At 32.9% G+C, this 14,324-nt stretch overlaps 1 protein-coding gene and 1 long non-coding RNA gene across 2 annotated transcripts; one reads left to right on the plus strand and one right to left on the minus strand.

Annotated features, from left to right (window-relative positions):
• The first annotated feature begins 376 nt into the window (after positions 1-376).
• LOC149488468 (pfs47 receptor-like) lies at positions 377-9,834 on the plus strand. Its single transcript, XM_089695694.1, has 5 exons — positions 377-401; positions 5,010-5,186; positions 6,100-6,335; positions 6,626-6,775; positions 9,567-9,834. Exons 1-5 carry the CDS (start codon positions 392-394, stop codon positions 9,678-9,680), a joined length of 687 nt encoding a protein of 228 aa, XP_089551820.1. The 5' UTR covers positions 377-391; the 3' UTR covers positions 9,681-9,834.
• Positions 9,835-11,483: 1,649 nt separating this feature from the next.
• On the minus strand, positions 11,484-12,169 carry LOC149488469 (uncharacterized). Its single transcript, XR_016315607.1, has 2 exons — positions 11,984-12,169; positions 11,484-11,706 (listed from the first exon to the last, which is right to left on the minus strand). It is a non-coding gene; the product is annotated as an uncharacterized LOC149488469 (long non-coding RNA).
• Between the last annotated feature and the right edge of the window lie 2,155 nt (positions 12,170-14,324).

Raw genomic sequence — 14,324 nt, forward strand, 5'->3', positions numbered from 1 at the left:
TAGATTGGCAGGTCTGTAATTATTTTGACGTTATAAGTCTATTAGATTTATCAAACATAAGTTAAACACATATTTAACGAGGCAGCACCATCGCCTACGTTATTATATTCGAGCCCTGTGACACTAATTAAAAACATTTTATCTAGTATAACAATATCGTCTTTTTCCGTAGGTATATTTACTTATTTTCTATGCTTGTTCTAGATTATTTCATTTAATAATAAAATGACCACTCTTCCTTTTATAGATATTGATTTATCTTATCACAGGCCACCTTTGATATGGGCTCGATATATTTTAATACAAGATAAACGTAGAACATTGTCGTTTTGAACAAAGACAGTGCATTTTTCATCCTGAAAAGTATAATTGCCTAGAAGGAATTTCCAGAATGTCTCATTGTAAGTCTATTTGTTTCCTAATTTTCTATTTGATGTTTATGGTACTTTTTTTTATAGTGGGGAAATCTTCCAAAGATACCCACGGCCCCCGGGGAAGGAACCGTGGGTTATGTCGGATTCTTACCGACTAAAACCCCACTGTGTTCCGTCGAACCGCTTTAATGATGGGGCCGCGGGTATTGGTTAGAATTCTACCATGTTTATGGTACCTACGTACTTAATTATGTTATATCTCCAAATAATGAACAATTCCACTAATAATTATATTAAGCACATTAATAATAATCAGTAGGTACATTGTTTCTTTTTTCTATGTTTATTAACAACTAGCGACCTGCCCCGGCTTCGCACGGGTGCAATGCTGATACTAAATATACTATGTAGAAAAACTGTGAACGTTGTATATAAAAACATAGCGGCCCGCTCCGGCTTCGCACGGGTATAAAATATATAGCCGGGCGGCCGGCCGGTGCCGCCGCAAACCCTACGTCCCGCAATTTTTAAATCTGTAATATCTTCGAAAATATTCACTTAAATCATACGGTGTAAAGGGCCATATAGATCTATATTAAATGAACAATGTATTCAAGGTATTTAATTGGTTAAGGATTAATGCTGTATTGGTTAAAATCGCTTCGAAAATTAGCCATTATTTGTCGTAAAAAGTAAATGACTAAGAAAAGTTATTGTGGGTTATCCATAAGAGATAGATATATACCACTGCGGGTTTTTCTGTAGACCTTCTCAATGTGTATAATACTTAGTACATTATTTTGATAAAGCTCGTAGGGTTCAGCCTGCGTTTGCAATGTAAGCGGAAAAAATGTAATTTTTTACGACATCAAACCTCAAAAATAACAGTACTTCTCCACTATTTGATGGATGTTATTATACATATAAACCTTCCTCTTGAATCACTCTATCTATTAAAAAAAACCGCATCAAAATCCGTTGCGTAGTTTCAAAGATTTAAGCGTACAAAGGGACATAGGGACATAGGGACAGAGAAAGCGACTTTGTTTTATACTATGTAGTGATACTACAATCTATTTTGTTTTTATTGTAGAATGTAGGGCAAATGTAGGGTATCAAATTCTTTTTCTGTGTGTATCGTGCGTCCAATCAAATGCTGTCACTACTGACTCTATAGTACAAACTTTAACTAAAAATTCAATAACATTATGAATTAACTTAGTGTTATTTATTCGTAAAATCTGTGTTGTTGATATTGCCTATTGCCCGTTTCTATAAAAAGTAGAACAAATTAAAATTTAAAACGCTGAATTGTGCTCGTAAGTGTCCATCATTAAGGTGATGAATTAATTTTTCTAACATTTACGGCCCTTTTTAAACCTTCGTAATTTTTATATTATTAAAGTTGTCGTGATGAAAATTCTTGACAAGAAAGTTCAATAGTAACACAATACGTCTACCGTTTTAGAAACATGATTCCATGATATTTTCTCGATAGAAAAAAAATACAAAGTTCTCATTGTTATTTTTTTTAAATCTCTGGCATCTTCAAAATAACAAACGTAAAGTTACGACTTTTTGGATATTAACTATAAAATATACAACCTATACGTCTACCGATTTAGAATTTTGAAATATGCGATGGTTTTGAAATAAACAAGAAATACTTGAAATTAGCGCGCGACCAGCCAATATAGCGAGAGCCGCCCTGTACCTTCCTACCCCGATCGCTGCACGAGTCATTCCCGCTACGGCCGTCACACGGGGAACTTGTGTCGCTCGCGCAATCGTAAAAAAGGGTGACAACACAATAAGACAAAATGAGACAAATGGGGACAATAAAGAAAATAAGAAGAAGAAACATAAAGGTTGGAGGAAAAAGAATGCTTACAATTGGAACAAATTAATGAAGTAAGTTGGTTTTATTTTAAATTTGATGATAATTGTATTATAGACGATGTTTGATATGTACCCCTGTTTTAAGTACATAACGAATGTGTAAGATTTTTTCATTTATAGCATAGATAATCTTTTCAGAAATCCGGAATCCAGAAGGAAAATAAACCCACTGATTGTTCACAAAGTGAACCCACTCCTTCGTAAGTACCTTTATTCAGTCAAAAATGTATGTTATCAACGCTCTACTGGTTTTATCGCATGATTCCATTTTTAGCAAAAAGCAACAAAGTGCAAAGAAATAAAAAATCATGGTGAACTTAGTGGAAGTATGGTGGACATAATATGGAACAGGAGCTCATTGGAGTAGTATTATATTTAAAAAAAATACGAAAAAATTTCAAGAATTACATTTCTTAGTAGGTGGTAGATAAGTATGTTGTATAAAGAATTTGATGTTGATATTTATTTCATTTATACTTACTACACCTGTGCGGGAAATTGCTTAGTGCTAAAACAGGTTTATATTCATATTTACATAGTAATGTGAGTTTTCATTTCGAAAAATTTTGTGTAAGTATATTAAATTGAGTTCCTGGGTGATCTGGAAACACAATTGGGCCCGGAAGATGGCGCTGCAGTCACTCCTCCTAATCACATGAACCGATTTGGATGAATATTTGTGTGCACATTTCATTGTTGTGGGATGATTGGTTGATTCGTTTTCACATTAGCTAATATTATGTATTTTTGTTGTAAACTTAATTTAATGTTTATAATACATTATTATTGGTATAAATAAGCCAGTGTTCGTCTCACATTGCTGTACCTGCCTACCTACCCTACCAGGGCCTAACTTTGTTCTGGCTATTTTATTTTGATTATTTGTAATGAATAATTACAATTATAATAGAGTGCAAAAAATAAATACATGCGTCAATATATTTTGTGTTTTTTTTAAAACAATTTTTTTATTTAAAAAAATATCATTCCGACCGCGGCTTTGCCCGCGTGGAATTAGGTTATATCGTGAATCCTGTTTTTTCCCACAGAAGTGTTCAGTTCGGATAAAAAGTATCCTATGTGTAAATCCAGGCAATTAGCTATATTTTATCAAAATTGGTAATGTAGTCTTGACGTGATTAAGTAACAACTAACAAAAAAATATACAAATTAACATCCAAAGTTTCGCATCAGTTTTACTGTATTAGTGATATCTTCCACTCTTGACTTTGACTGAGAAGAATTAGGGTTTATAACTTCTTTCAGAAATAGTACCTTTCATTTCTGGGCATGATGTAATATCTACGTCAGCATCAAATTCTATCTAAATCAATTCAGTAGTCCGCGTTATTGAGTACCATTTCATTTTTTCAGAGTAACAATATTTTTTGTTATTTTAAAGATTATTTATAACCTGTATTATTTTGTAATAAAGTAAACATTACGAAATGATAATAATTATTAATAATGTCTGAGTAGTTGTTAAAAAGAAGATTATTTGTTTATAAGCAAGAAAATAAAACCAATAAATCAACAATTAAATAAATGTATGACAATATTATAACTGTATGACGACTCCATACATGTTTGTCCCGAGTCGGCCAGCGGCAGCGCGACGAGTTTGCAAGAATGACTTCGCGCACACCCGCGTTCGCGATAGCGAGCTATTAGACTCCGCCCGCCAAGCAGTGGATTTTTTTTTGTGTATCGTCTTAACTTTTTTCCGTTCTTCCGTTGAATACATAATATAATATTTCAAAGCAAATGTCAAATTCCACATTTTTTTTTTTTTTTTTTTTTTTATGTTATGGGGAGGCAAACGAGCGGACGCACTGCCTGGTGGTAAGCAGGTTGCGTCGCCCATAGACCATAACAGAGGTAATAGTTGTTGCCTACCAGAAGGATTAAGGGATTTGGAAGGAATTAGGGAGAAAGGGGTGAGGATGGGAGGGATTAAGGATAGGGGAGGAGAGGATGGGTAGGGGATAGGAAGGGATGTGGGCCTCCGGACCCCTCACTCACCGTACGGAACGCGACAGTAAACTGTCACTATGGCGCCGATATTCTGTGAGGGTGTGGTACCTTCCCCGGTGCGAGCGTGGCCCAGTTCGTGCCGAAGCATGCTCGACTCCCACTTCTAAAGTGGGAGTCTACTAACATTCTCAAAATATTGATGAAATACCTAAACAAATATTTTCGTCAGAGAAAGCAATCATTTATATGCATTTACGACACTTATATACCTTTCTGATAAGATACTGTATATTATTTACCTACATAAAACCAATCGATAGATTATAATATGTATATCCAGATATAAACATACTCATTTCAAATATATGGACATACTAGAATATGAAAAAATAATAATAATTTTTTGGACCAATCAATAATTTTATTTGATCATGATACGATGAATTATACTGATACCTTTACAATAAATGGATTATTAATTATATGATGCGCATATATATACAATTTAATTAAGAATAGGACTGTGTATTGAAATCAATTAAAGGAAAAAAACGAAATGACACAATATGAACTATTCTTGTTTTTTTTTTTCATAAGAAGCCTTAGGTTGATTTAGAATAAACCTAATGAACCAAGACCGTGGTACAACATTTCATATTCATAAGAATCGAATTCAAGTAATACCTAACAATGAACAATCTAAAAAAGCTTTCGAAGAACAATACATTTTAAATGTAATACGTCATTATTATCTACTTTCAGATCCTCCCCACGGCGGTCCACCCCCCTACGTCGGCTACCCCCCACCCCCCGGCGTTGCGTACGTGCCAGCGCCTGTGATGATGCCCGTGTACCCTCCACCCGCGTTCCCTTACCCCCCCGCTTATCCGCAACCACAGCCGCAACCGCCTCAGCCAGATCCCGTACAGGTTGTTGACAGTAAGTATCTAATTCTTACTAGATTGTTACGTATATTATCATACACATACAATTTATAACATGTTTTCATCTCTTAAATAATAATGAGCTTGGCTTCAGTCGTTTATCAGTATTAAAAGTATTCTATAGTCCTTTTCACCTAGGATGATTCCTGTGACACTTCATCGTGTTCCGAATTACGTATTTTATGTTTAAAAAGTCAAAATAATTTTAGTGCATAATATTTTTATTTTATGGCGGCATTATTACCAAAAATATAAAAATGAAACATCGTAAGCTTATAAATAAAAAACAGTATTGTTTAGTTTAATATAATGAATAATAAAATAAAATAACACAAAAATATAATACCTACGCAATTCGTGTACATGAAATGGATCGTTGAAAAATCATAGAGTTGGAAAATCATATAATCGGCGCCCATCTTGTGATCGTTTGTCAATCGAGTCAATCGTCTGTACGAGTGCGTCAGCCTTGTATACAAGTTGCATTTTTATATTGATACTTTACGTGGTATTCTGCTAATGTTACTAATTGTTATTGTTGACTTTTTGTTGCTGTTGTTTGCTAAGTTTCCTTAGTTAATTGTTGGCGAAACGCCGAAAAAACTAATTTTGGTACTTTATTCAAATCGATTTCATTTCCATATAGAATAATGTCGATTATCGGAAACAATTGATACTATTTCAGTAACCGACATCTCTATACGTGTCAAAAATAGATGTGTCACAGAAATCATCTTAGGTGGAAACATGGGTGGAAAGGACTATAACAAGTTACGAGTAACAACCTATCCATGACATTCCTTAAATTTTATGAATTATCCGAATAACATTCATTAAAATATTATTTACTCTCCAAATTGTCTCTACATTTAAAGAACTTAACTATTAATCGTTCTCTATGTTTATAGATGTACCACCGCCCCCCGTAGAACCAGAAATCGATTGGGTATCTACAACAACGCATGCTGCTGAATCCTTAACCAACCGTGTATTTGTGACTGGCCGAGAGGGTTGGGACGGCAGCCCTCTGTGGACCATCAGAGCGCACCACAACGGGAACCTCGTGCCTGGCAAGCTGGCGGTCGTCCACAGAGCTGCGTATATACCATTTGCTGGGCGGGAAATACGTGTTCATGATTTTGAGGTAAGGGTTTATTTTGCTATAGTTATAGGCCCATTTAAAAGTACTTCTAAATATTAATAATTGGTCAATTGAGTTCTAGGAGATATTTTCAATATGATGTGTAACTCTTTAGTTTTTTTTTTATAGTTTTGCAAAAAGTAATATTATAATAATTACGCTCCAGCTGCGTCCTTCGAAATGATAATATCATTAATCGTAATGATGATTTATTTAATGTCAACTAAGCTTTTTCTTCAATTCTTCAATCTCGAACAGAACACTTAAAACAACAACAACTTTTTAAATTTTAGGTTCTAGTTGCAAATCCAAACAAAGTGCGATGGATTCCTGCTAGCAACGGCCAAGTCCCGTCTGGTGCGATCACTGGTGGTAACACTCATACAGGGGAGCCTCTGTACATCGCGCGCGTGAGACATAGAGGTTCTATCACGCCTGGCAAGGTATACTACGCATTATTATACTCCTTATTAAAGCTAAAACTTGCTGGATTTGAATAAATCCATCATAGAAAAAATAACATCGATTAAAATGTAAGAAACATTCCTCTTGCGATTAGACGAAGTTTCGTGGTTCAGCTATGTGCAAACTGTGACCCAAACTAAAGATTTCATGTAGATTGTAGGCAGAGGCGGCGTAAGGCGTGGGCGACGTGGGCCATCGCCTACGGCCTCGCGGTACAAGGGGCCTCGCGCCTCAAAATTTTTTAAAGCGAGAATAAAATAAAATAAAAGATACCGTGAAATATGCCAACATTGCCCACTTTTTTGAATAATTTCAATTTCCGCAAAAAATTTCTATGGAAACGTTAGTATTTTCTGTTAGCATAATATGTTTTTCTTAGATTATAATATGCATATAATATTTTTGTAGCAAATTTCATTATTCTTCAACATTTAATTCATTTTTTGTCTGTTTTTGAGGGCGGGCAAAGTTATCTGCACATATTGCCAACATTGCCCACGTCGCGTCGGTTTTTGGCGTAAATATGACCTCTAGTCAGATTACATTAAAGTCCAATTCATAAATATTGGTAAAGATGTCGTTTACTTTAAAAATCAAAGCAGTATCATGAAAGGTTCCCGACTTAAGTGGCTGGGCAAAGTTACCCAGGTATTTTTTCTCTTTTTCATACAAATCGCATTTCGCTTTTCCATAAAGCCTAGGGTTGGTACATCTCAGTAAAATTAGCATGACTTTCGATTTCATTTACTGCAAAGATTTCGTAGTAGGATTAAGTTGTAGACAATAAAAAAGAAAAAAAAACAAAACAATATTGTTCAGTGACTATTTAATAAAAATAAACATATTTTTACATTTAAGTTGTGCTTAAAATTCAGCGATTTAACTTTATTTACCATGATTCTTTCCGGGATACCAAATTAAGCTTTTAAATTTCAATTATTTTTCCGAAATCAACCGTATAGAAGTAAAATTATTAGTATCAAATTTGTGGTAATATGAAATGTGCCAACCCTAAGCTTTTTTGATGTGGGCAATGTTTTCAAATATAAATCGCTACATTATTGGGTAATTTTGCCCACCATTGTAACTTTTGTTTAAAACAACCTTCAGTGGTATTATTAGCATTAAAATATTCTTCAAACGTTATTTTATAACATATTATGAGTAAAAATAGCCTGTGTTTTAGCCATCATGCACAAACTATCACTTGAATTTTCACTATTTTTTGCCCACGAAATCACACATGATATTTGACGAGTTACAACAAGTTGCTGATTTAAGTAAGCGACACACACAATAGGCAGTGTTGTCAGACATACACCAAGTACTATTAATGTTGTTAACACACACAATACAACCTATTTTACACCAAGTACTATTAATGTTGCCAAAGTATGAAGGTATTTTTGCAATTTAAAAATTTTCTTATGAATTGATCTTCGGGCAAAGATACCCTTGTGGGCAATGTTGGCATATTTCACGGTATAAATCTATTTTGTTGTGAAACATGTTTTCTTAGTCTGGCAACATTTGCCGCCGACCGACCAGAGTTCCAATGCCTTAATATAAAAAAAAAACCAACCAGAGTGGGGGAATCCCTGGTTTTATTTGTTTACTTTCTTTACTAGGAAGAAGTCAAAACTTAACGCAATAAAAACTTGGCAGTGTTAATTGTTTTGTTTGTTTTTATTATTTTATAAAATCCGTCTTCAGGTCGCCATAGAACAGGGCCTCGCGAAATCTGTCTTGCCCACATCAAATATAGGTCTTGCCCCGCCACTGATTGTAGGTATACCTAGTAACTTTTAACATTTTATGGTGGTATTCACAAGCGAGTTTCAGTTTTCAAATGACACGGCCATTAGAAAACTGGTATTCTCTAATTAATCCATAGCATTCCATATATGATATATAGACATCGGATTATATGCATTTGCATATTTGCATATGCAAATGCATAAAACTCTCTAATTACGGCGTTAGTGCATATTTTAGCCTTTTTCCCCAATCGTGCATATTTCGTTAAGTAGCGGGAGTTTTGATTGGTCGACTAAACTTTAGTAGCCAATCAGAACGCTCAGCGAGTAAACAAACCCTATTTTGGCATGGTAAAATGGCAAAAAATTACAAAATGGGCTCCATTTTAAGTAAATTTTGAGCCATTCAAAATAGGGCTAGATTACCCTTTTGGGGCTAAAAACTTAAAACACGGGTTGAATTCCAAAAAAGGGCTAGATTTAGCCCGGAAAGGTCTAAGGTGGCAACACTGGGCTCGCGGGTGACAAACGTCACAAATTTGCGCTCGAAAATTTGGTAAAAATGCTTAATTGTATATTGGCACAAAAACTATACTTAATTTCAAGAAAATTTCAATGTTTTGTACAATCTTTGATTTAAATATATAAAAATAATAAAGGTTTTTTGATTTTTTATTGTGCATATTTTAGGCATATCAGTCGTTTTTAGTGCATATTTCGGCCTTTTTTAGTGCATATTTGCATGCATATTTTGGCATTTTGTTAGTGCATATAATCCGATGTCTAATGATATAGATCCGAGAGACTTATATATACCCAAGTGTTGGTATTTTTTTTTCTGTCATGTTTTTCTGTCAGAACTAGCACTATTTCAGCTATGCTAAACAAATACTTTTATAGAGCCGCGAGCTCTACATAAAGCGATCTATTTTTTAAACGACTTCAAAAAAAGGAATCATTCGACCGGTGTTTTTTTATATTTTTGTTTATTTCATAATTTAACATTTTACAGGTTCATCCTAGTCATGGCTGTGCTTACATTTCTTTTGACGGATCCGAGATAAACTACAAAAATTACGAAGTCCTTTGCGAAGTTGGCAGCTACAGTGGAATAAGGCCATTATAAATTTGCCCTTCGGTCTTGTGAAGATAATAGTTTCAAACGTTGTTAAACTAAATAAATGTATATTGTTTAATTTTTTTATCGTATTGTAAATATTGACTGTTTTTAAATTGCGAAATAATAACCGAATGTAAATTTTGACATTTAATAAATACTAACGGATTTTTTATTTTATATATTCAAGTATTTTTTTTTTTATCATATGTAGTCACTACGTACATTTTTTTTTTGAGAAATTGATCCTTCTGGAGCTCAGTTTATTTTAAATTCAAGTCAAGAACACCGTGTGCGTATCAGGTGTTTTTCGTTAATTATTTTTGCAATTCAATTAAGTCTGTATATTATGACAGACAGAAAGACATTAAAGTCATTAGTCAGCATTGGTATCTTATTAATAAATCTCGATATACCTACTTACATATTTTTTATTGCGTACAAAATTAACATGGGAAGAATACAAGGAATATGTGCACAAAATATTAATGGCGGCCATATGTATCTATCGCTAGGTTGCAATATCTTCAGACTACCATATAAATTAAAAGACATTTAAAAGAGTATAGCGACATCTGTTTTGTCGGCCTGAAATTAAATAAACTTATTTTTGCACTCCTAACTACTACTAACACTAACTACAAACTAACAGTTATAAACTTTTTTCGATAACAAGTACAACGCGTTAACCCTAACTAAATGCATATGTTGCAACTAGATCTAACTATAAAAAATTATGTGTTAAGTATTGAGTAGACAATGTAGTCCTAAACCACTGAACCGATTTTGAATGTCATTTGCATCCTGTGTGCAGTTTGATTTGATGAACTTGAAAGATAGGTTAGGCTACATCTCAGGTTATAGTCACAACTTGGTCACAACTCACAATATTATTTTATCGCAAATAATTTTTTGTCTATTTTTTGACAATCACAATTATTATAAGACTTTACTAATACAATATGGGCTTATTGGCCTGAAATAAATGAATTTTATTTATTATTATTTACTACTAGCGGTCCGCCCCGGCTTCGCCCGTGGTACATAATATTTACGTTTTCTCTACATAAGAACCATCCTCGTACTTCAAGGAATATAATAAAAAAAGAATTATCGAAATCGGTTCAGCCGTTCTCGAGTTATGCGCTTACCAACACATTTTGCGATTCATTTTTATATATAAGAAGAAGAAGATTATGTTAGCTAAAAACTATTCTTACATATGGCGACATCTGTTGAATTGTATCACAAGAAAATTTCGTAGAAAATATGAAAATTTCAGAAAACTAAAACCTTAGAATGAAAACGCTTTACGCGTTTGACCATTCATATTCATAAGTGGAGCGATGATAATATCTGAAAATATTATTACTAAATATCTGTCGGGTCTAGCTGACCCGACAGATATTTAGTAATAATATTTTCTCAATAAAACTGTCCTGGATCCACTATAGGTAAGCTAATACTTATAAAACCAACTATTATTTTCGTATACCAAATTCATACGCTATAAGAAATCTATATTTTTTTAACAGGTGCAGCCCAGTCTGGTCAATCTATGTACTTAAAACTGAACCCCAATAAGAGAGCAATTTTCGTATGCTTTTTTTCTATGTCTATGGTGTCTCTAAATTCTAATAAGATAAGCTATTAACAAGTAGGTAGGTACCTTTTAAAAATTACATATAAATAAAGTCAAAAAATATAACGTTATCATAAAACATTTTTGGAATGCCATGTTATGAAGCATAACATCGCTATAATCTATACTGTCATATTATATGAGTCATGGAAAAATAACACACCATCATGTCTGGCTTAAAATATTTTAATAGCAAACTTAATCAAATTAATAGGATACCTAAGTATTTTTCAACACTGTAGACTATCTTCTCTGATAGTTCTGGGGTTGGTCAGTGACAGTAACCACGTCGTTAGGAGGGTAGTAGCCCGGGTTGTTGTCGGCTACTTGCACTCCGTCGCCCGCGGGAGGCCTGGTATCGCAGCATGAACTACATCCGGAACCCATGTCTATCTGTAAATGTTTAAAAATAATTTATAAATAATACGTTTAACAAGTAGAGCTTCAACTAGTAGTAGTACTTCTAATTACGTGTAGAATGCTGACGCATAAAAGCGGAACGGTACAAAATTAAACATATTTGGAGATAGATATTATATAACAGGTTAATAATTAAAATTATCCATTACTACTTCTATTACTCATCATATTTATTATACCTATACAAAAATAAATTACTATATTTATTGGAAAATATAACACCGTAACTAATATTAAAAAACATACTTACGTTGTACGGGTATATTCGGCGGTAAAATAGGAACTGTAATGACTATCTAAAGATATTTTATTTCGCAAATATAATATAAGTACGTTAAATACTTGGAAACGTTCCTGATTAGATAGGTTAACTAATCAATGCGGACAATTTATCGATACCTCGAAATACGAATGATGAGTCTACCTTTGATTTAAAATGTTTTTAAAGAGTAATATACCATGGCCAATATTATGATAATGAATTCTCAAAAGTACTGATTAGTCGGTGACTAATTTCCAAATATTTAGTGATTAGTACCTACCTACTTATGTAATAAAATACAGTCACTACATGATATGCACACACTTATACATACTTACCTACATTTCTAACCGACTAATTGCATTCAATTCACACAGATAATCTTATAGGATACAAAAATTAAAAAACTAGCTTAAGCTCATGAAATTATTATATTTTTAGTAGGTATTAATTAATAATTAATTTCACAGCAAACATTGTGACTGTTTGCACTGATACTAAGTTATGTAGCGGTGCGGGTAAGCTGTGCTATGGAGATGCACCGCCGCAAAATAGCTGCGCGAGGAAAATTCACAAGTCGAGCTATGTATCGGTCAACACAGAGCAAGTAATATAGTAAGAGACGGCACTCAGTACTTCGATTTCGAGCTCACGCACACATATGCATGTATTACTTAGGTCAAATCTTATATACCAACCTATGAAAAGTTTACGTCTAGGTTTATTCCTCTGAGTTTACGTCAAACATGACCCACATTGCTGCCAACATTTAAAAGTTGTCGTTGCTAGTGATGTCTCTTTATGAGTGCTAGTATCGATAAAACTTCATATCGATATCGATAAAATTATCGATGCTGGGTAACAGCACTACTAATAATTCTCATCCATATTCAAATTAAGGGAAATTAAAAATAAAACACCAACAATGTAGATCAATAAGTTTATTATAATATTAATTATTTAATAACATTTTTATATAATATTAAAACACACTATTATCAGCAAAAATCTTGCAAAAATTGATAATTCCATTTGAATTTTACTGAATATCTTTATTTAGGCATGTAGGACTTAATTCGGCTTAAATATTATGTGAATACAACTAGATTCACATTTTATACTTTTCCTTGAAATATTTTGCGGGATTTCTATTAAATCTCGTTCTAAATTTCGATACCAATATATCGTTGCCGTTCGGATCGCCATATTGGAATTGTATATGAAGAAGCCGTTGTTTTCTTTGGACATAATAATAATATTATCTCCTCTCCAATTGATTCTACAGCCAGAACATGACGTATTAGAGACGTTTTCTCATAAATGGTTTTGTAATTATTATGTTTTATCTTCCATATAGAACAGTCATTGGGTACATATTGCAAATATTTAGTCACAAATCACAATTATCTACACACAAAGATTTTAACATTGTTTACACAATATAACACTTTTTCTTCTTTTTACACTTTTGGCAGAAACATTACAAATTAAATAGTTCAATGTACTGTACATTAACTGAGTAAATAACAAAATCTACGATATACGAAGAACAAATTTTGTTTAACAACCATCAAAACAATAAAATAAAACGCCATTTTGAATTCAAATTTCAAACAACAAATCAACATCAAGACGTTGTCTATGCTTAAGTCTTAACCATTGACAAGAAATCGAAGAAAGAAAGAAATAATTTATTATTGTACTAGCTAAAAATTAAAATGTACAAAAATAAGGTTTAAAAAAAAAGAAGAAATAATAATAAATAAGTAAAACTAAAATATTAAATCTTTTATTATATGATTACATCGGAGAGGCCAACATTAGAAATATTTTTATTTTTTCTAAATGTTGGCAGGCCAGACTTGACCTTAGGTCTTGGAAAAGTACAAAATAATTTGAACTCTATGTCAATTGAATGAAGTTTAAAATTGCTTGATAATGTAAGCCTAACCAAAACGATGTTCTAAGTGTCGACCCACTGTCGGTCAATTAAGGAAAGCTGGCATGTTCACAGTACTCACACTTATGCAATTTCACTTACAGTATGTTCAAAAATAAATGCGACTCTAGTTTCATTTCATTTTAGACTTGAATTGTAAAATGGTGCGTTGTAGCACAGACTAATAATAATATATGTACTACGTATACAAGTTGCAGATAAATATATGCAAATATAATTATGAAAGCTCTCATAATTTACCTGTAAAATTATAATTTAAAAGTAAATCAATTGATGAACTTAATTATTTTATATTTATTCTAATAATAATCAATTGGATAAAAGTATTAATAATCATTCAATTATCAAATAATAATTAAATTTCAGGTC

Source organism: Colias philodice, chromosome 5 (genome assembly GCF_061535455.1).
Source record: "Colias philodice isolate Cphi_HAF_F1 chromosome 5, ilColPhil1 Martin Lab GWU primary, whole genome shotgun sequence".
NCBI lineage: Eukaryota > Metazoa > Arthropoda > Insecta > Lepidoptera > Pieridae > Colias > Colias philodice.